Genomic DNA, 22,372 nt, shown 5'->3' on the forward strand with positions numbered 1-22,372 from the left:
ACCACACCAGGTTGCTTCCAGTCCCAAGAGACCAGTCTCTTACCCCAGGTCAACTGGTACCCTGAGATCTTACACCAAAGACTATGTCCATAGCCAGTCCTGAAATAAACCATCTAAAGGTTTAACAACTAGGAAAAAGAAATGAGTTCTTTACAGGTTAAAGCAAGCAAGCACACATGAATTACCATCTAGATCCTATGAGTGACAGAGTTGTAGTGATGTCCATTCAAGTGGCTTTCAGAGCAGACCCAGGAGGTAACTCCAGGGGATCTCTGGCTTCAGTTTGGTTTCCCTGGCCCCGGAAGTAGAGCCCTGCGTGGATACAGAAATTTGGATCTGTATCTGTGGTGGTTAAATTGGATCCAACCCATGATCTGCACTCCACCTTTTATATAGATCTGCACCTTCACCCACGCCAGCACCCTCTAGCACAGGAATTTTCAACTGGGCGCGAGAGCCCCCTGGGGGGCTCTGAGGTGGTTTCACGGGGTCTGTGGCCCTGCGGGGCTTCAGCCCTGAGCCCCAGTGCCCGCTGCGGGGCTGAAGCCCCAAGCCCCTTGCTGGTGGTGCTGCGGCTCAGGGCTTCAGCCCTGTGGATGGACCCCTTGAAACCGCAGACCCCCATTGCTCTAGAGCCCTGTGTGGGTAACAAAGTTTGGATTCGCAAAGATGGGAAACAACTGCATCCTAGAATCCAGATAACTGCGGATATCTGGATTTGCAGGGCTCTACCTGTAAAGCCATGTCAACCCTGCCACTTATGTTGGCAAAACTTTTGTCGCTTAGGTGTGGAAAAAACACACCCTGAGCAACATAAGTTTTGGTGGCGTAAGCACTCATGCGCACAGCGCCAAGTCAGCAGGAGACGCTCTCCCACCGACCGAGCTACTGCCGCTCGTTGGGCTGGTTTTATTATGTTGACGGGAGAGCTCTTCCTGTCAGCACAGCTACACGAGCGCTCTTGCAGCGGCAGGACTGGATCCAGCCCTGCCGCTGCCAGCTTGTACGTGTAGACATGGCCTAAGAGTTCAAACAGCAAAAGAGATGGAAATTTTTCTGTGGCTTTGTTTGATTTCCTTCATTTTGCTTCAGAGTCCATAAGAGGAGCTTCCTTGCACGGTAGCTTTTCCCAGGGGGATAGGGCCATTAACCAATCCCTTGTATTGTGATGTTCCTTAATGGCCCATCTGATTTTGATAGACCTTCTAGACGGGTGGGGGCATGAGTCTTGTGCCTGGATTCACAAGTTCAGAGTAAACATTTTCCAGGTTATAAAGCCAAATGTACATATCTTGTAGCATGGAATACCGACATTACAAGCGAGGGTATGAAATGCTTGTAAATTGCTGTGTGCATTACAGTCTAAGCACTAAATACATTCTTATAAGACCAATACCTGTGTTAAGCGATACTAACCCACAGGCGAACTGGTCTGGTTTGTCAGCTCTTCGGTAAGGCCTGTAGCAGGAGCTGGCATCTGGCCCATCAACATCATGCATGGACTTTACCCCGAGGGCCGGTGCAGCAGAGTGCAGATTAAGGGCATGGCTACACTTGCGAGTTAGAGCACATTAAAGCAGCCCAGCGCGCTCTAACTCACAGCACGTCCACACTGCAAAGGCACGTAGAGGGCTCTGACTCCGCGGCTACAGCGCTGCTGGTCTCCACCTCGGTGAGGGGAATAACATTTGATGCGCCCCCTGCTGGAGCACCGCAGCACCAGTGTGGACACCCTGGTCTGTTGTTGCTCTGTGATCGGCCTCCAGAAGTGTCCCACAATGCCTGTTCTAGTCACTCTGCTCATCACTTTGAACTCTACTACCCTGCCCTCAGGTGACCAACCGTCAAACCCGCCCTTTAAATTCTCTGGGAATTCTGAAAATCCCCTTCCTGTTTGCTCAGCGAGGCGTGGAGTGCTCTCAGCGAATCTCCAGGTGACCATGCCTCCACGCGCCAGGCGAGCCCCAGTATGGAGCAATGGCAAGGTGCTGGCCCTCATCAGTGTTTGGGGGGAGGAAGCTGTCCAGTCCCAGCTGCGCTCCAGCCGCAGGAATTACGATACCTTCGGGCAGATATCAAGGGACATGATGGAAAGGGGCCATGACCAGGACGCACTGCAGTGCAGGGTTAAAGTGAAGGAGCTGAAGAATGCCTACCACAAAGCCCATGAGGCAAACAGCCGCTCTGATGCTGCCCCTGCGACCTGCTGTTTTTACAAAGAGCTGGACGTGTATCACCATGGACGCTTCAGAGCACAGTCCAACAAGGGAGGAGGACGAGGACCAAAGCGGGAGTGAAGGTGCTGAGGAGGAGGAATACACCCCGGAATCCCTAGATGCATGCTGCCAGGAGCTGCTCTCAAGCCAGGAGGAAGGTAGCCAGTCGCGGCGGCTGGTGTTTTGGGGAAGGACAAACACCAGAGGAGGTTCCTGGTAAGCGGCTTTTATTTTGGGAAGGAAGTTATTCGGTGCGGGCTCTTGGGGCAAGGAGGGTTAGGGCCGCATGCTTAGATGCGGAATAGGGCGTTGATGTGCTCTTTTACATTGCAGTATTCAGCCTCAGTGATCTCTTCAAAGGTCTCATCCAGAACTTGAGCAATGCGCTTGCGCAGGTTTTGTGGGAGAGCCACTGTGGTCCTTGTCCCAGTCAGGCTAATATGTCCATACCACTGAGCTGTGAGGGGTGGGGGGACCATTGCTGCACACAGGCAAGCTGCATATGGGCCAGGGCGGGAGCCGCATTGTAGTAAAGATCCTCCCTTGCTTCCCAGGTCACCCTCAGCAGCGAGGTATCTTCCAGGATGAACTACTGTGTAAAATCTGGGGACAGTGTTCAGTACAGGGGCCCCCTGCCGCAGTTGGCTCTCCCCAAGGCTCAGAAACCCAGAGGACAGTAGAGCCATGAAAGAATCAGTCCCCCTTGACCCTGTGCTTACTCACCATTTTGGGACTCCCGGGGGTTATGTGCACTCGCTTTGGGACAGGCAAATTATGCAATTGTGTAGACTCTGCTTGCCCTCCTTAAGTACGGGGGAATCATTGCTCTGTCTGGTGTGAACAATGCTGTCTCTATTAAGTGTTGCATTTTGCCTTTACAGATGCAACCTTGAGATCTCAGCCGTCTGTGTTATCACCGGCCGAGAGGCTGCAAAGAATCAGGAAGAGGCCACGTAGAAGCAGAGGACATGCAGCACTCCCTTAATGAAAATCAAAAAGAGCAGGAGTGGCGGGAGAGTGAAAGGAGGGTCCGCCAGCAGAATGCGGATCGCCGGCACCAAAGCACAGAGCGGCTGATAAGCATCATGGAGCGCCAAGCGGACTCGATCCAGGCGCTCGTAGCCATACAGGCGGAGCGCTACCGTGCCCGCGCCCCCCTGCAGCCATTGTCCCAAAACTTTCCCTTCTGCCACCATGTCACCTCCAACCCACTTCCCCAACATCCGGGTTCTTATCAGCACCAGCTGCCTCCAACACCTGTAGCTTCACCACCCAGCCCTGAAAACTACAACCCTGACCCACTGCACTCAACCCCCATCACCATGCAGTGTAGCCATCCTGACATGGAGCACTCATTGCACAGCACTCCAGACAGGAAGGCTGAGTATGATAACAGGACATACGCAAACCTGTGATTGTACCATTCCCCACCCTACCCCCTTGCCCTTTCTGTTTCCCAAGCAGTTGTTTCTTTTCAATAAATGCATTTTCTTTTCATTACATGGGTTTTTTTGCTTTGAAAAAATTCTTTATTATTGCATAACATAAAAGATGCTTTCCTGGGCTAAGGTAACAGGCACTGCAAGTCACTGTATCATACGTAGCAAACACAGAGTCCTACTAACATTGGAACCACTGCACTTCACTCCTGTGCAGGGCACCAGACATTACTGGTGGCTTTCAGCCTCAGATTGCTCCCTCAAGGCATCCCGAATCCTTGCAGACCCGCGCTGGGCCCCTCTAACAGCCCTGCTCTCTGGCTGTTCAAATTCAGCCTCCAGGTGTTGAACCTCCGAGTTCCATGCCTGAGTGAATCGTTCACCCTTCCCTTCACAAATGTTCTGGAGGGTACAGCACACGGATATAACCGTGGGGATGCTGTCATCGGCCAGGTCCAGCTTCCCATACCGAGTGTGCTAGTGGCCCTTTAAATGACCAAAAGCACACTCCACAGTCATTCTGCACCGGCTCAGCCTGTTGTTGAACCGCTCCTTGCTGCTGTCAAGGCTCCCTGTGTAGGGTTTCATGAGCCACGGCATCAAAGGGTAAGCGGGGTCTCCAAGGATCACAATGGGCATTTCGACTTCCCCTACGTTGAACTGCTGGTCTAGGGAAAAAAGTCTCGGCTTGCAGCTTCCTGAACAGGCCAGTGTTCTGAAAGATGTGTGCGTCATGCACCTTTCCAGGCCAACCTGCATTAATGTCAATGAAACGCCCACGATGATCCACAAGCACCTGGAGAACCATAGAGAAATGGCCCTTCCGATTAACATACTCGGAGGCGGGCTGGTGCCAGAACTGGAATATGCGTCCCATCTATCGCCCCTCCGCACTTAGGGAAACCCATTTGTGCAGAGCCAGCCACAATGTCATGTACGTTACCCAGAGTCATGGTTCTTCTGAGCAGGATGTGATTAATGGCCCTGCAAACTTGCATCAACACTATTCCAACGGTTGACTTCCCCACTCCAAACTGGTTAGCGACCGAGCGGTAGCTGTTTGGAGTTGCCAGCTTCCAGATTGCAATAGCCACCTGCTTCTCCCCCGTCAGGGCAGCTCTCAATCTCGTGTCCTTGCGCCGCAGGGTGGGGGCGAGCTCCTCACACAGTCCCATGAAAGTGGCTTTTCTCATCCAAAAGTTCTGCAGTCACTGCTCGTCATCCCAGACTTGCCTGACGATGTGATCCCACCACTCAGTGCTTGTTTCCCAAGCCCAAAAGCGCCGTTCCATGGTGGTGAGCATGTCCGTGAATGCCACAAGCAAACTCATGTCGTTTACATTACTCGAGTTGATATTGTCGGAGTCCTCACTGTCACTTTGGATCTTAAGGAATAACTCGACTGCCAAACGTGACGTGCTGGCGAGACTCGTCAACACACTCCTCAGCAGTTCGGGCTCTGTTTCCGCAGGCCGAAAGGGAAGACAGAGCGCACAGTACAAAAACCGTTGAAAGGTGGCGCCAAATGTGGACGGATGCATCACGGGGCGTTGGGACAGGAGCCAGAATGCTCCCCGCCCCCTTCCCACAAGCCACAGCTCCAGAATGGGAAGAGGTGCTCTGTGGGATAGCTGCACTGCTCCCAATGCCGCTGCAAATGTGGCCACGCCAGTGCGCTTGCAGCTGTCAGTGTGGACAGACTGCAGCGCTTTCCCTACTGCACTGTACGAAGGCGGGTTTAACTCACAGCGCTCTACATCTGCAAGTGTCGCCATGACCTAAGAGATGTGTTCTTCTTGGTGCTTACACCCAGGGTCAGGGAATTGGCAGCCTCCTAGCCCCAGGCATGTGGAGAGTTGCAGGAGGAAGGATAGGATATTTCCACAGCATCCCCTGCTGTGAAGGGCTCATCCAGAGGAAAGCTGGTAACCAGCCTTCTAATCCTAGTCCCTGAGCTGGTCCCGAGTGGCAGAGGCAGAGCCAGGGAGGGTGCATTCCCTACCGTCAAACCGTCAGCCTCTCAGGGGGCTTCCTCTGAAACTGGTGCTGGTGAACGGTGCCAGGCTGGAAGGTCTCCCTGCATGTGCCAGGCAATGTGAGCCTCTGTCCAGGGGCTGTCACCAGGGGATGCCTTGGTCTCTCTGGCTTTAGGGGAGGTGGAGTGTGTGCAGAACTCCATTAAGGCCACCAGGGGGCTCCAGGTACCTTGAATTGCTTCCCTGACTTCTGTCTGCACTTATTTTCACACTGCTCCTGTTTTTTATTCCCTTTTCAGGTGCCCTTCAGGGTGGGGGAATTTATGGGTCCCAGGTTGGGGGCCTTGCCTTTCCAGGGTCTTCGGGACATGTCTCCCAGTCTGGCCCATGAGACCTGGCTGCTGGTAGTAAACCTTGGGCCCTGGTTTCTTGGGCTGGCAGCTGCTGTGTGGCATCTGGGCCACTTTGGGTGGGGACAACTTGCATATTGCCCGCAACTATGACACTCTCTGCCTCTTCCCCCTCTGCCTAGTTGCGTCGGTGAAGCCCAAGGTGCACAGTCGCCAGTCCCGGATCAACTCCTACGTGGAGGTGATGGTGGATGGACTCCCCAGCGAGACCAAGAAGACAGGGAAGCGGATTGGGAGCTCTGAGCTGCTCTGGAATGAGATTCTCCTCATGTAAGAATCCCTGGGTTAATGCAGGCACCCCAGAGCTGGCAGTGAGCTCCCTATTTCCGCACTGGGTTGTGCTGCATAAGGAAGCCCAGCACATTTGCCGTTGGCTGGAAGGGGCTTAGGGTGCACACGCAGATGCGCGTGCGAGAACACAATCACCAGATGGGGTGCAGGGTGTCCCTGTGGCCTTGCTCTGGCCTCTTCTCTGCCCTCTGTGCCTGGCATGCCTGGTCCTGCTCTGCTAGCTGTGGCTGTGTTGCTTGGCATCAGAGAAGCAGGTGGGGAGATGACAGCCCTCCTCTTGGTCTGCCTTCCAGGAACGTCACAGCTCAAAGCCACCTGGATCTGAAGGTCTGGAGCTGCCACACCCTGAGGAACGAGCTACTGGGCACGGCTTCCATCAGCCTGTGTAACGTCCTGAAGAAGAATGGTGGGAAAAGTACGTATGAGTGGAGGCCCTGACGCCTGGCTTGGCCTTTGCTTTCTTCCGGAGCCTGTCTGGAGAAAGCAGGGAGTGGCTTGTCATGGGGGCTGGGGCCTCCTCAGCTGCTGGCATTGGGCAGAATGCTCTGGGTGAGCGGCACCTGCCTCCCCATGGTGCTACTATCTCACCAGCCGGCTCTAGCTGTTCCTGAGCTCACTCTGCCTCGAACCTCCTCCATGGTCCTGCAGGATTTCCTGCCTCAGTAGGTGTGTGCCATGGAGAAGGAGTAGCTGAATCCCTGGCCCCGGGAGAGAACAAGGTGTCCTTGTGTGAGGCTGGGCGGGCCTGTTAGGCGCTCGGGGCTGGTGTGTGATGGAAGCCATACTTAATTGGCTGGGGTGCCACTGCAGGCAGGGAAACACAAACCTTGCAGCTATTTGCTGCCATTTGTGGTCACCAGAGTGTGGCCCGCAGTGGTGGCGGCTGCATAAAGGTCTCCATTCAGGCCCTGGGTTGAGCTACCGGCTGTGTGGGGCAGGAAAAGGTTTGCTCTGTCTCTTCCAAGCAAAGCTCAGCCGCTCTCAAAGGACAGACCTTGCATTGAGAGCTGAGAGGGGTCTCTTCTCCCAGGCTTAGCCAGACTCTCCCTCATGCCAGGGGTTAGGCTGAGTCGCTCCTTGGGCATTGCCAGCGGTGAGGTGTGAAACCACCGCGATGTCCCCAGCACACTCCCTGGGCAGCATCTCCAGGAGCAGGGCCATGTGCTCTGGATGGCATGGTGCCCTCTGGATTGGGGGTGGGAATCACCAGGGGCTTTGTAGGGACCCTCTGACGTGCTGGCTGCCCGTGTCCCTGTCCCCCATGCATGGAGCTGTATAGGGCTGCTGGGCTGCGAGTGCTGGAGGTGGCGGTTTGGTCTGGGTCTCAGCCTGGCAGGCCTGACCCGTGGTCCCCAGCTGCTTCCCCGCTCGGCGGCCAGTCAAGTGCCACGCGTGTTCTCCTGGAGGTGCTGTCTGCTCCTGCGCTACCTGCGCGCGCCCCTTTGCAGGGGCACAATCACCCCTTTCAAGTAGGCTGGGTCTCCAGGGGGTCGTGTGGAAAATGAATGGAAAAGGCAACTGGCTGTTTCTGCTCATACTGAAAAAAGTGTCCGATTTTTTTCCCTCGACCTAGTGGGCTGTGAGGGGAGGAGTCTTAAAGCTACAGTGCACAGCTATGTCTGCAAGGGGCTGCCTGGGAGGTGGAAGGGCTTGTGCTCCTCTGATCCCTGGCCCGTGTCCTGGGGGCTAGACTGGGACCTTCCTGCAGTTACTCTGTAGTGCTCGGCAGGCGTCCGTGTATGAGGGTGGGGATCTGGTCACACTTACCTCCCACAACCTGCCTATGAGATGACCTGTGCTCCCGGCCCAGTCAGTCCCACTGGCCTTCCCCAGCCGTCTGACACAGCCCAGGCCAGGGGTTGCTGTCCTAAGCCCAACCCACAAATCAGCCTCTCTCCAGTGGAGGTGCTGAAACGACACTCCGCTTGCTGCCACTTGTGCAGATCTTCGCAGAACGACCCTCCTGGTCCTTCCATACATGCCTAGGTTAGCAGCGAAATAGTGACTTTATTGCCATTTCAATGATCATTATTAGGCTTCAGAGTCAACACACCACTGAGATGATTAGGGGCACTTCACTCCTCTTCAGGCTGTCCTGTTAGGCTGTCTACAGACTTAGGCAGACATCTATGATAGTCACCATGTGGGTGCAAAGCTTTACCAAGGCTTTTTGTAAGTTACTGATCTGTACTTACAACCTTAACTGTGTCTTAAAGTCTTTGGCTGAGTGTTTTTATTAGCTGTCAAGGACAAACGTTGGTCCTCTGGCTATGTATTCTCCAGCAGTATGTCAGCGTCATTCCCCCTCATCAAGGGCCATGGCAGCATGTCTAGGTCTCCTGCGTGCTGGGACTGTGCCCCAGCTCCCTCTGTCCCTCCAAATGAGTGCTGTGAGCTTCAGAAACTGTAGGAAGAAACAGGGGCTTGTGTCCTTGGCAAAGAACCCTCCGGGCCTCGGCTTTGAGGCCAGGCAAATTGAATCCATTTGGCGCTAACAGACCAGGCTGTTTGAGAAATGAGCTTCCAAAATGGGTTCCCTTTCCAAAAACCTCATTTTTCAAACATGCTTCTCTCCCAACTGCCTTGGCAGGATCCTCTGCAACGCTCTGCATGGCCTCTCCTCTGGCACGGCACGTCTGCGCCGCGGCAGCCGGGGGGACAGATCGCTGGGGAAAAGGGGCCTAGTCATACAAAACAAGTTGCAGCCTTCTGTGGAGCTGCTCCCAAGGGTCCTTTAAAACAGCTAATTTACTACGGCCTAGCCCCCTGCCCCAGGCCTCTGCCGCTGTGCTGGAGAAGAGGCTCTTTGTTCAGATGCTGTGGGGACTCTAAGGTGCTCTGCTGGTGCTGGGCAGGAGGAATGTCCCCGGGTGGCCTGGCTTTGGAGGCTGCATGGAAGCCTATATGGGGCCATGCTCCCCCCCACCCCCCCGTGTTTGTACAGTTCACTGAGCTGCCGACAGCAGGGCAGGCCCTGGAGTGACTCGAACGTGTCAGACTGCAGCCTACAAATGAAAGCTCTTGTTTTTATTGCTTGCTGCTCAGGTTGCAAGTTACATCAACGGGCTCCTGTTTCTTGAGTGGCACCATCTGCCAGGATTTTACAGCTCCAGCAAAGCGCGCTCATTGCTTTCCGTTCTGCACCTCAGGCAGAACCGCCGGAGCCACAACCTCAAGGAATTCTTTCAGGAAGCCAGCAACAAACCCCCACGCCTCTGGGAAGTTGCAGTTGACCCCTCCTCATGAATGTGCTGTCAAAGGAGCTCGCTGAAGCAAAGGCTCTTTTAGCAGAGAATCATAAAAGCAAATCTGTAGCCTGCCTGAAACGAATGTTAAACAAGTCGGCTCTGTCAGCGCCTGTACAATAACTTTGTCAAAGCTGCTGTGCCAAACCAGAATGCCCCAGTGAAGGCCTTCGCTGAGCTTGCTTTGCATCGCCTTCCAAATTCACGCCCGTGCTGCTCATGCTGCAGAGCTAATGGCCAGTGGGACTAGGCTGATATACAGCTAACCCTGCTCCTTGGTGCATGCCCTGGGCAGGGCCCAATTCTCTCTCCTGCGCGAAAGGCCACCCTCCCATCTCTCTGCCTGTGGGCTTCAAAGTGAAGGGGTGCCGGAGGGCCAAGTACCACCACTCTAGTACTTGGCCCTGCAGGCCCCCATTCCTCTGTCATGCACATGGCTGTTCAGCAGGTAACCAGCTGTGTCTTCTGAGGATGAGACGCAGGGGCTGGGTGCTTTACCCTTTGCTGCAGTGTTTTAGGAGAAAGGGCTAGTGGATGATGGCCTCAGGGTATGTCTATGCTGCAATTAAAAACCTATGGCTGGCAGGCTGTTTAATTCATAGAATCATGGAATAGCAGGGTTGGAAGGGACCTCAGGAGGTCATCTAGTCCAACCCCCTGCTCAAAGCAGGACCAATCCCCAATTTTTGCCCCAGATCCCTAAATGGCCCCCCTCAAGGATTGAACTCACAACCCTGGGTTTAGCAGGCCAGTGCTCAAACCACTGAGTTATCCCTCCCCCTGAAGTGTAGTGGAAAATTGAAGTGTAGACGTTTGTGCTTGGGCTGGAGCCTCGGGTCTAGGACCCTGCCAGGTTTCTAGAGGTGCAGCCTGAGCCAGAGTGTCAATTAAACAGCCCCTTAGCCCCAGGAAGCTGTCTGGGCAACTTCAGGCCTGTTGTGACTTCAGATCTCACCTGGTCTCCGACCATGGCCCAACTTTGTCCCTGACTCTCGCAATTCCTGCTCACTGACTGTCATCCTTTATGTGTGGCCGCTAGGCCAGACCACCTGTGCCCGGTTTCTTACACTTGGCTAGTACACACCGTGTTGTTATCTGCTGTCCCTTGCGATTGGTGCCTGCACTTGCACACATAGGCCAAGGCATTTTCAGGGCTGGGCCCTTGGCCCTGAGGTTTGCCTCTCCCTTTGGACTGACTGAGGCTGAGGTAATTGCCCCTTAGAGCGCAGTGTAAAGCCCGTGTGTGAGGTGTTCTAGATGGTCTACGGCAGTGGTACTCAGACCTCAGTGGTTCAGGAGCCAAATTGCGATCGACATTACCCAAAAGAGCCACAGTCGGGTGAATTCATTGTGTCATTTACTGTCCGACTATAGGGTTAACCAGGTGGACGGGGAAATATTTGGCGTTTATATCTATTATTCTTACAGCAAAAGGACTGACCAAGTATTATTATTTTATCAATTGGTTACTAACATAGTCACGGCCTCCTGACTGGCTAATAACTTCGATGGGTTAATAATTACATCAGTGTTTTAATATCGTGCTGTGAAGAGCCGCAGAAGACACATTAAAGAGCTACTTGCAGTTTGCGAGCATCTGTCCGAATATCACTGGTCTAAGGAATTTAGACCCGTGTTCCATCAAAGTGCCTGGCCAGCTCAGTGCATGCCAGGCTTTCCCTGAGAGGAGGGGGCTGGGACTGGCTTGATTACATTGGAATTGTTTTAGTTGATGCACACTTGAAGATAAGTAAATAGGCAGGAAACCCATGTATTGGAGGCTCCTGTCAGAAGGTCTCTGTCTGTGTGCGAGTTGGACTACGCCATCTTCCCTGTGGAGAATAGGCCTCCAGTAGGAGCCTGTCCCGCCCAAGCCCTGGCGGAAAGTTTTGTGATGCTCACGCCAATGAGCTGCATCAGATGTGTGCAGTTACCAGAGCTCCCTCTGGTTGTGGGCTCAACCCTGGAGCCTTTATCACACTTGCTGCTACCAGCCTTACTTCTTGGAGCTGTAAATCCCCTTAATGGGCTGGGAGGGAATCGCCAGCAAGCCCTCACTAAATGGGAGTGCTGATACTGTGTGCAAGGCATTGGGAGCAGCCGAACTGAGACCTTATTCAGGACCTAATCACCCCTGGCCTCCTCCCAAAATACTAATAACCCCTCTGACATGCTGGCTGCTTGCTGGGACACAGGCTGCCTTTGTGCTCACCCTTTGAGGGACCCTCTGTTGATGCAGCAGCGAGGTCCCTTTGTGCGTCCCGTGTGTTGAACGGGGACAGGGAATGGAAGGTTCGACTAGTGTTTATTTTCTTTAAAAAAAAAAACAAAAAAACTGGGGTGGAGGCAGGGAAGAGGAGGAAGCCGGCTGGGAGGTTCATGTTCACATCCTCCAGTTGGAGACACCTTGTCTTTGCTACTTGACTAACTTCCCCCGACGCTGAGGCAGCCTTCACAATGAGGGCTTGTGCAGCCCGCAGAGCAGCGTGCTCTTTGCTGCTCGCCGCTCACAAAGGAGCGAGCCCTGGAGCGTGCGGGGCAGGCGTTCTCCACGGCTTGGGGGAAGCGGAGTTCTTATGGCAGGCAGTGACTGGTGAAAAGAGGTTTGCCGCTTTCTGCAGCACCTTCGATCTGCCGATCTCTAAGCACTCTACATAGGCTCATGAAATAGCCTCCCCTGGGAGGCTCCTTTGTACAGATGGAGAAAGTGAGGCAGAGAGCAATGAAGTGGCTTGCCCAGAGTCATGCAGGGAGTGTGCAGCAGGGTCAGGGACGGAGCCCAGGGCTGTGACTCCTATACCTGTGCTTTACCCACGGGAAGTTTTTCTGCTCATACTAAAAGCAAGCAGTTAGGAAAGGATGGTTCTGAGTTGAAGGATTCCAGGGGCCTACATAAAAACTTGAGGTGGTGCATGCACAAAATTTGAGAGAACATTACTCATCCTACTGCCCCATAGTGCCTGTCGCCCCCCACTTCCCCCAGGGAGCTGAGAGTTACAGAAAGTCTGGGTCCAGAAGACCTCCATGCTAATGGGGCAGATCTCAGGACTGATTGCCTCCAGCACATGGGGTTTGTGGAAGCCTATGCTATAGCCATGGTGTAAGCAGGGGTCCTGTTGCTTCTTGGCCTCAGAAATGCCCGAATTGTGCATGGCCAAGTGGTTCAGGAGAGGAGGCTGGCTCAGCCTCAGACCAGGCTGGCCTGTTCTCTGCATGGCTCTCAGACACTTTTGCTGAGAGTAATACCCTCATCAGGTCCGATGCAGCTAGAAGCCTGTGATTCCTCGTCAGACACTGGTTCTATTGCAAACAGATGTGCTTGGAAAGCACTGCAAAGTCCAGGCCTCCCCCTGCCAATGGGACCCCTCTCCTCAGGACAAGTGAAACGGAGTTGGGAGCACCTGGGTCTGCTTGGCACCGGTGTGCGTTTGTCAAAGGAGCCGAGTGCCCATTGAAATCCATGGGTGCTACAGCTGCTCAGCACCTCTGAAAACGGGGCTGCAGGATAGTCAGTGGACCTGGCAGGGAGAGGCCCCGAAGCATTTGTTGTTTGGCTCAGGCTTCAAGCTGGTGAGGAACTCCTCCAGCCACTCCTCAGATCTCCCCTTTCCTGGGTGAAGCCAGAGCAGATCAATTCCAGCAGCACCCACCACTGTCTCCTGAGCCGGCTCCAGTCAGTCCTTGCTGTGGTCCACTGTCGAGTCACCTGGGAACAACTTATTCTTGTTTAACTTTTCTGTTGTGCCCACGGGGTCACTCACTGTACAGACACTGAGTGAGTGACAGCACCGCCCCAGAGCTCACAGCCCAACGCACTTCACAGGCAGCACTGCCTGCAGGACAGGGAGGTGATAAACCTGCCGCTGCTTTGCTCTGTCCTCCAGTGGCCTGTTTCCTCTCCCTGGCTGCAGGGCTTGGTACTTAGTGGCACCAAATCTCACCTGATGCCCTCGCTGCTCTCTCCTCCAGAGGGCCCCCCAGCTGTGATGTCCTCTGCAAATTCCACTCCAGCTGCACTGACAATCCCCCAAACACCACCAGGCAGCTGCCCAAGGTGCTTGACTTGAGTGTGGCCAGGTGGTGAGAGCACGCCCTCCCCAGGATGGTGAGTGGCTGCAGTTTCCGCACTGTGCTCGCTTTAATGCCATGCAATGCAGTGTTAGTCTCTGGGAAGCTGAAATCCTCCTGGCCTGAGCTCCAGCTAGCCTGAGCAGCCACTGTCAGGTGCATTGCTGTTGGGGAAGAAGCAGCCCCTTGGGCTAGTTTGAAAAGCCCCAGGCCCCTTCCAGTCCAACTCTGGAGCTAGGTATGGCCTGGGGCATGCTGGTCTCACAATAGCCATTGACAGTGCCTGAATGTGCTGGAAAGGGAGGATGCTCCAGACAGGGGCCTGGTTCAGTTCTCAGCTCTGCCGTGGTCCACCTGTGTGATCGGGGCAAGTCATGTGATCCATCTGCCTCCATTCCAGCTTCCCAGCCGAGGATGGTGGTGCTGGGAGGATGGAGGGGAGGCTGCTCCTGGGCGAGCGCCATGGAGACATCGGGCAGCATTCAGCCCACGTGGTGGCCCTCTCAGAAAGCTGACCGTATGAACGCGGAGCTAGCCATTCTGCACCCTGAGCTCCAGCAGGAGCTGCCAAAGGCAGGGAGCGATGCTGGTGAGAGCCAAGCTGGAAGCCCAGGAACCAGCAGGTGCCACTTGCGGAGCAGCTGTGGAGGCTTCTGCCTCTCTTAGTCCCTGCCAAGCTTCCTCACTCCTGAGCTGGAGACTGGCTGTCCGGGTACCAAGGGAGTGTATTTCCCCCTCCTCCCACTGCCTGGTTGGAGTCACCGGGCCCTGCCCTGCCCTGATGGCTACTCCAGGAGGAAGCAGGTTGCTAGAAAATGGTGCAGTTGTGTCGTGATGAGTAGTTGTGTAGAATAAAAATGTTGTTTGAGCAAAGTAGCGGGAGGCATCTGGGCTGGTGTCCTGGGCTAGGGCAGCCAAATGCCTGAGGCCTGCTGTGTCTTAGCCAGGTGTTCCAAGCCCACGGGCTGTATTTGGGCATTGTTGTTACTGTGTTAAAATCCTGCCCCTTGGCAGGGACCTGGAGGCTGGCTGCCATCTTGTCCTGGCCGGTGGAGGCTGGTCCAGTTCATCGAGAAGCTCCATAGTTTGGCAGACTTTGTACAGGGGTGGCTAGCCTGTCATAGCCTGGGGGAGGGGCGTGCAGCTGCTGCCTACCGTGTGCCTTGCTTTGGCTGGTGCTGTTAGCCCCTCACTCTCACGGGCACCATGGATTCTTCTTGTTGGTACGTGTGTAACGTAAGACACTGGCTTCACCTCCTGAAGGGGCTGGGGGATCTGCTCCAGGGACCAGAGGAGCAGGGATCAGCTGGCTGCCGGGCCTCTGTGTGAGATGGAGTAGAGTCCAGTTATAAGGGATGCCAGTGAACGTTGGCAGCTGCATGCTGTTCTTTCAGCTCCTGCTTTGTGCCTCTACTCGTCATTCAATTAGCTAATCAACTTCCTCTCCCCCTTTCTGCCCTGCCCTGCTCCCCTGGCTCTGGGAGGGGAGAATGGAGAACTATGTTTTCAGGTTAATAAGCTTTGGGCGAGGCTGAGGTGCCGTGCTCTGTGCCTGGCCACATTGTGCCTGCTGCAGCTGGTGGGACCTCGTCAACCTGCCAAGAGCCATTAGCTGTCAGACGAGGAAGGGAAGCAAAGCAAAGCTGCAGGCCTGACACAAGGCAGAACTGGGCCCTGCAGCCCCCTGGACCCGCGTGCTGTGCTCTGAGAGCTGCTGTGCAGTGTCTCTAGCATGCCCCTCGCTGGGGATGGCCGGCCTGCTGGGCAGCCTCCAGAGGCTTGTGGCCAGGTTGGGAGCAGCCGGGCTCCTGTGGAGCTCAGCAGAGCGGGTCCTTGGGGTTGAGGAAGGGGATTTTCTTTCTCCACTTGCCTTGTCCGTCTCTTGGGTGGGGAGAGGGTCCAACCCAAGGCTCTGCCGTCTGGACTCTTCCAAAGTGACCGCGAGGGGTTCTCTCAAATGCTCCCAGAGCTGCAATTGGCCAGGCACATGAGGGCCATTCTAGCATCTACCTGATGCGTGCAGCCGTCGGTTCATTCCATGTTCCCAACCGCCCTTGGCCGCTCTCTTCCCCGGGGTGCCGGGCCTTTGCTGTCGGAATGAGTTATGATTACAAGCAGCTTAACAGCTGGAGCCCTGCTCTCCGCTTCCACCGTCTCCCACACCCCTGAGATCCTGTCTTCTGTCCTGAAAGCCACTGGGACCCCATCTGGCTAATCTGCCCTGTGTTGGTACAGTGTGGCCTACTCACAATGGGATGTGTACTGGCTCTGGCCCCTTAATCATTGGGAGGTAATGGCTCTGCTTGGACAGTGCTGTGGGAATGGCCCTGCCTCCTCTTGTGTGGGAAGGAAGAGGCCATGGCCCGTGGGCTGGAGACAGCCCTTGGTGGGAGCTGAGGGTCCAGCTTGGTTGGCTCAGTGTTGCTGGGGCACTGGTGTGGTGTATGTGGGTACCGGACCAGAGCCAGCCAGTGTCACGGCAGCTCCTGGCCCTGCCAGAAGCCGAGGAATTCATCTTTTCCTCCTCATGCCATATGGAGAGAGCCTAAACCCCTGTGGCAGGGGAGGGGAGGAACCTAGAATTAGGTGAAACTTTTCAGCTAGTGGTGACTGTGGCTTGTCTCTTTCTCCCTGTCCCTCCATCTCCCCAGTGGAGAACACGCAGCTGACCCTGAACCTGCAGACGGAGAACAAAGGCAGCGTTGTCTCAGGCGGAGAGCTGACGATTTTCCTGGATGGGCCGACTGTTGATCTGGGAAGCCTGCCTAATGGCAGTGCCGTGACAGAGGGTGAGTGCCGCCCATCTCCACGTGCAGGCCGCTGCTCTGAGCCTGAGGTGGTGAGTGCTGGGGGTGGGGAGGAGAAGGGCTGAGATCACAGCTGTAAGGACTTGTGAACAAACATCTGAGAGTCAGGAGCCACCTCCTCTCCCAGGTAAGGCTCCCAGTTCAGCCTGTTAGAGTGCCATGCAGTCTGCCCAAAGGACTGGCTCACCCTCACCTGACGGATTATCCCAAGGGCTCGTGGATGTGCCTCTGCCCGGGAGGGGAGCTGTGGGATCTGCAGGAAAAGGTCTCCTCTTCCCGCAGGGAAGTGAAGGGTGCAGCTGTTTTGTGGGTGCTCTGCATCCCCTCTCCCATCTCTCCTGGGCCTCAGGAGGTTGCAAACATGTTGCTGTGGGCATGGCCAGTCAGGGCTCCCTGTGGTGGGAGGAGCAGAGTGAGGAGTTCAGGAATGGGTGAGTGCATTCGATATCAGGGCATCTCATTCAGCCCCCTCCCTGCCTGGGGCAGGGATGTTAGGACCTGTGACGTCTGAGGGCGTGACATGAGCAGGGCTTCCTTGCGCTGCAGGATTTTCCCTGGGCTGAGGCATTTACTGGCTACCTGTGCTGGTTCCGAGCCATGGCGTGATACAGGTGGAATGAGATGAAACTATCGCACGGGGTGGCCTGAGAGCTTCAGCTCCTGAAAGCCTGAAGAAGTGGGGGCTGCAGGTGAAGCACGGGGACTTTGGCAGAGCGGTGTGCGGGGAGCCCAGGGCTGGCAGGTGTGGCAGCACTAACACTGGGGAGCCAGGCCTGGGGCAAAGGGGCATTGGCAGAACAGCGCTGTGGAAAGTAGCCTAACTCTGCTGCTACTAGCCCCCATCCCTTAGACCATCACTCTTCCAAATCCCCTGGAAGGCCCTGTGCGGAGGCCCCCGGGGTTTCATGGGAACACCTGCCAGCAGGTGCTTTCCCCAGGATTGGGGCCTTGACACACTGTGTCAGACGCATTTCCAGGGTATATGCAGCATGAGGGCGGGCGTCCCCTGCATCTCAGTGTGTTGGGCTGTTCTCTCTCCAGATTCCCTCTTCAGGGGGCAGCCAGCACCGGAATCACCAGCAGCCCACGTGTCTCTTAGCCTGTCTCACACTCCTTGCTCCTTTTCCTGCTTGTTTATTGTCCAGGATCCCAGTTGCCTGGGAGGGATCCCAGCAGTGTGGCTCCGGCTACAGAGAGCAGACACCAGCCCCCCAGCACAAACTGCTTTGGAGGTAGATCCAGGTAAGGGCCCCTCACTGACGACACCTGTTGTTCCATTGATGGAAGCAGGAGGGGCTAGTTCTCGGAGTCTGTGCAGGAGGCTGAGAAGTGAGGCTCAGCAGGAGCTTACAAAGGAGACCATTCAGTGAGCTCACCAAAGAGCATACAGGGTGTGTGTGGAAGGGAGGGGTAGCCCTGGCAGGGCCAGCTGAGGGGTGGTGGCAGGAGAATGCAGAGATGCCCTGGCATGGCCGGCTGGGAGAGCTGCCTGGCAGGGATGAGGCAGACGGGGTGGTGGTGGGGAGTGGAGGCTAGGAGTCTGCCTGACTGGGACGGCTTCCTGGAAGGGGAGAAATGGGCTTATTGTAACCTGCCTCCGAGGAGGCTGTAGCCAGGAAGGAACCTGCCTCTGACACGCTGTGCAGTTCCTCCCCACGTACACCCCTCCCCTTGGTCCAGCCTGGGTCTGTTCGAGTGTTAGCCCTCTAGGCACCGGTTTGTCTTTCCTATGTTTGTACAGCACCCAGCACAGTGGGGTCCCAGTGCCCCACGGGCCTTGGGGTGCTTCCACAGGAATTGCAGAAGGCTGCAGCTGAGGGCGGCTCGGGCGGGTTTATTCCTGCCCGGAGTTGGAAAAGGGCTCCAGTTGCCATCACCCGTGCTGGCAATGCCTTGCTATCCTGCTCTGGCCACGGCGCTCGGCTTCCAGACAAATTGTTTTATTGTTGCTGCCCAAGAAGTCTTTTTTCTCTTGTACGCCGGTGGCAAGGCCCTGCCAGGCTGCTGGGGGTGCTGAGGTGAAGCAGCCCTGCGCTCCTCTCACTCACACCGTGCCCCGAGGCCGGTCTGGGGCATGTTGACGTGCTGGCACCTGTGCAGCTTTGGCAGAGGGGGACGCAGAGCAGTGAGGGAGCGTTCTGCTGGCAGGCGAAGAGACGCTGTGGAGGGGGCCTGCTCCTTTAGTCCCCTCTAGCAGATCTGGTCAGACCCCCATAGGCAGCTGCCCGTGTTTGTCTCGGAGGCTGTGTGCAGTGTTTGGTTCCACGCAGTAGGATGGATGCCTCTTCACACAGTCTAGAGATCCAGAGGGGGAGCATCAGCCCCTGAGCTCTGCTGAGAAGAAGCTAGCTGCATCCTTGTGCAAAGTCTCCATTTCCCTGGCTCAGGAGGGTCAGGAGGCTCCCCATGCTCAGCTCCTCCCCTGCTGGCCAGTGGGCACAGCTGCCAGGGGCAGGCCAAGGACCAGCTTGATGTTCTCTGTCTCGTCTCATCTCTCTGTTGCTTTGCTTCTAACGCTTGGGCCATTTACTAGCCCTTTATACCCCCAGACGATCCTCCAAGTCAGTTTGACCCCATGGGAACTACACCGAGCTCCTGGCCAACCCCCCATCTTCTCCCCCTCCTTCCAAACCCGCTCCTGAGCAGTGTCTTCTCTTGGAGGCCCCTTCATCCCAGCCTGTTGTTCAGCCCAGCCACACCCCCTGCTGCAGTGTAACTCGATGGGACAGCTGCACCCAGCCCCAAAGCGGCACAGTCTGAGTCCTCCCCTCGGCCGACAAGGTTTCCTTGTCTGGAGCAGCAGTAACACCCATGGCCCAGGAGTGGGCTCGGCTCAGCCACACCTCAGCCTGTAGCCAGCGGCCAGTGTCCTGTGTTGCTCGGCGTGGTCCAGTGCCATCAGCACTAACCAGCCCTGCATCTAGCTAAGACTGAATTGTAGGGAGGCAGAACTCAGTTATCCAAGCTGGAATTTGGGCAGTAAATACCCCAGCTCGCACGAGGGATCTCTAATGAGGACAGAGGGCCAAGCCAGCAGCACAGCCTCCCCCTGCCCCCAGTCCTGCTGGCTGAATTGCTCATACCACTTCAGCACCTTTGGAGGTCTCCTATCTACATGCTGGGCAGGCCACGCAGACAGGAAGAGGAGAATCGTGTACACGCAGCTAATGGAATTCAGCACTAGGCAGGCACATGCAGCCACCAGACTCACTTCCCAGCTCTAGACTCATCTTAAGGCGGCACTGCCCCCTACTAACCGGGATGGACCACCCACGCCAGGGTGCTAAACACACAGCCAACCCAGGTCTGAGGCCTGGCCATCCGGAGTCGAGCGGCCTGCAGCCCTGACAGAAGAGCATCAAACTGAAGACCATGATCAGCACCTTAGCCTCCAGCCTTGTGTCCCTGGATATGGAGCCCAGCCCCTAAATCTTCCACTCCAGGCAGGACTCTGGAATTGCTCCACCTTCATGGGAAGGGGCAATGGCAGAGGTGTGAGCACCCTCCTCACCACTCCTTGGAGCCCATGTGTACTCAGCACATGGAGAAGGAAGAGAGGAGCCTGCCCTGAAGGAGCAAAGAGCCCAGCACCACCATAATTTCTTTCAGAAGCCCTGCGCTTCCATGTGCAGGATCTGCTGGCCCATGTGGACAGAGCAGCACCACCCTAATGTCTCAGCCGCCCTGGTGGGAAGTGCTGGGATTCTCTTTTTTTGAAGACACAGGCCTGTAAGCAGAACATCTGTAGGAGCTGCTGGCTGCCGGCCATCAGCTACAAATCTACATAGATGTTAAATCCAACCCCATGTTGACAGTGTGACACGTCTCCCAGTAACCACAGCTCCAAAGTGAGCAGCTTCTCCCCACTTCATGCAGCTCCAGAAGGCCAGGATGTGGTCCCAAGCCAGGGAGAGGATGGCCCAGTGCCGTAGCAGTACACTTCCAAAGGAAATGAGTAGCTGCTTTCCTGCCTTCTGCCCTGGTCGCTTTGCCTCTCTTGCCCTCCCTGCATATTCTGACTGGCTCCCACGCAGGCCACACCCAGTGTGGGCAGCCTGCTTTCCCCCCGGCACAGGAGCCTGCTGCCGCTTTAATCAAGGCAGCGGCTGGCGCTATCCAAGCCTCAGGAGCTGTTCGGAGGGAGCCCCTGCAAGCTGGGCTTGCATGGGTTTATCCAGTTACACACGCTGCTGGATTCAAAGGGAAATGCCAGGCTCCCTCCACACACACATCACTCCAGCTGAGGGAAACTGCTCTGGCTGTCGCAGGCCAACCCCCAGCCTAGCTCTCTTTTGAGGGGAAAGAAAACACTCTGCAATGGGCCCAGAGAGGAGCAGGCCAAGTGGCCCTACAACCACTGCTGTGCTGCCCCAGAGGGGAGCGGGAGAATGCCTTTGGGTTCTCACGTGGAACCTCGCTGCCCACACTGTCAGTGTAGAAAGAGCTCTTGGGGTCATCGTGGGTAGTTCTCTGAGCACATCTGCTCCCTGTGCAGTGCCAGTCAAAACCCTAACAGAATGGTACGAGCCATCAGGAAGGGGCTAGATAATAAGGCAGACAATATCATAATGCCTCTAGATAAATCCCTGGTACTCCCACATCTTGACTAGTATGTGCAGTGCTGGTCGCGCCGTCTAAAAACATATCTTAAAATTGGAAAAAGGACAGAGAAGGGCAACAGAAATGAGTAGGGGTATGGACCAGCTTCTGCATGAGGAGAGATTATAAAGTCGGGTGCTCTTCATCTTGGAAAGAGACGACCAACGGGGGATATGACAGAGGTCTATAAAATTATGATTGGTGTGGAGAAAGTTAGTGGCGAAGTATTATTTACCTCTTACCGTGACACATGAACCAGAGGTCACCCAGTAAATTAACAGGCAGCAGGTTTAAAACAAACAGAAGGAAGTACTTCTTCACACAGCGCATGGACAACCTGTGGAACTCATTGCCAGGGGATGTTGTGAAGGACAAAACTATAATGGGGTTCAAAAAGGAATTAGCTATCTTCATGGAGGATTGGTCCATCAATGGCTATTAGCCCAGATGGTCAAGGACACAACCCCATGCTCTGGGTATCTGTAAACCAAACCTCTGACTGCCGGATGCTGGGATTGGATGACGGGACGGATCACTCGATGGTTACCTGTTCTGTTCATTCCCTGTGGGGCACCTGGCACTGGCCACTGTCAGAAGACAGAATACTGGGCTAGATGGACCACTGGTCTGACCCAGTATGGCCAGGAGCTGGCTGGACCCACAGGGAGCCCCTGAAAAGCGCTGGGATCTGAAATATCCCTATGGCCCCCACAGATTTAGAGTGGCCCCTGTGCGTGAGTCACAGGGAGATGAGCTGCGAGAGGCAGGAGACCCTGGAAAGGGGCAGAAGGGCAGTGATAAAGCTGAGAGCAGCTCTGCTGGAGCTTATCCACCTGGCTCAGGTACTGGGAGCTCTTAACCTCGCATAGATCTGACTGTTTCTGGCCAAACCTGACACCCTGATCACTAGGCTTTGCCCTGTGGCAGGTGCGGGGAGAGACTCTGATCAACAAAGTAGGATGGGCAGAAATGGCAAAGGTGCCACATAGCTGCCTGTGGGAGAGCCGGCTGTACCCACCCTGGATGGTGCTGGAGGCTACTGGCTCCCGTCTGGGCAAGGAGACCATTTGCGTCTGTCTGGCAGGAGCAGTGAGCAGCAATAAGTTGAACACTGCTGAGATGTCAGGGGCCTGGCCTCCCTGGGAGCCTGAGCCAGATTCTGGAGTGCAAACAGCTTCACGCAAGCCAGCGTACTTCAAGCCTGCTGAGCTTGGATGTCCACAGACTTGGCGACATCTCCTGCTTGCAGCCTTTGAGAAAGGCACTCAGGTGAGCACAGGCAAGCTGTCCGGAGAGTCAGTGGCCCAGGGCATCATGCCCC

The 22,372-nt window shown here is 55.5% G+C and overlaps 1 protein-coding gene across 4 annotated transcripts in view; it reads left to right on the forward strand.

The window, feature by feature from the left end:
• WWP2 (WW domain containing E3 ubiquitin protein ligase 2) overlaps positions 1–22,372 on the forward strand; it is an 89,494-nt gene that overhangs the window by 9,477 nt on the left and 57,645 nt on the right. For 3 of the 4 annotated variants that reach the window (XM_037878175.2, XM_037878176.1, XM_043526021.1), the window contains exons 3-6: positions 6,164–6,311; positions 6,626–6,747; positions 16,297–16,434; positions 17,598–17,694. In XM_037878175.2, the coding sequence (XP_037734103.1) occupies positions 6,164–6,311; positions 6,626–6,747; positions 16,297–16,434; positions 17,598–17,694 (505 nt within the window). The remainder of the gene's footprint in view (positions 1–6,163; positions 6,312–6,625; positions 6,748–16,296; positions 16,435–17,597; positions 17,695–22,372) is intronic. The other variant, XM_037878177.1, reaches the window with a different exon arrangement.

The sequence above is a fragment of the Chelonia mydas genome, chromosome 12 (genome assembly GCF_015237465.2).
Source record: "Chelonia mydas isolate rCheMyd1 chromosome 12, rCheMyd1.pri.v2, whole genome shotgun sequence".
Classification (NCBI taxonomy): domain Eukaryota; kingdom Metazoa; phylum Chordata; order Testudines; family Cheloniidae; genus Chelonia; species Chelonia mydas.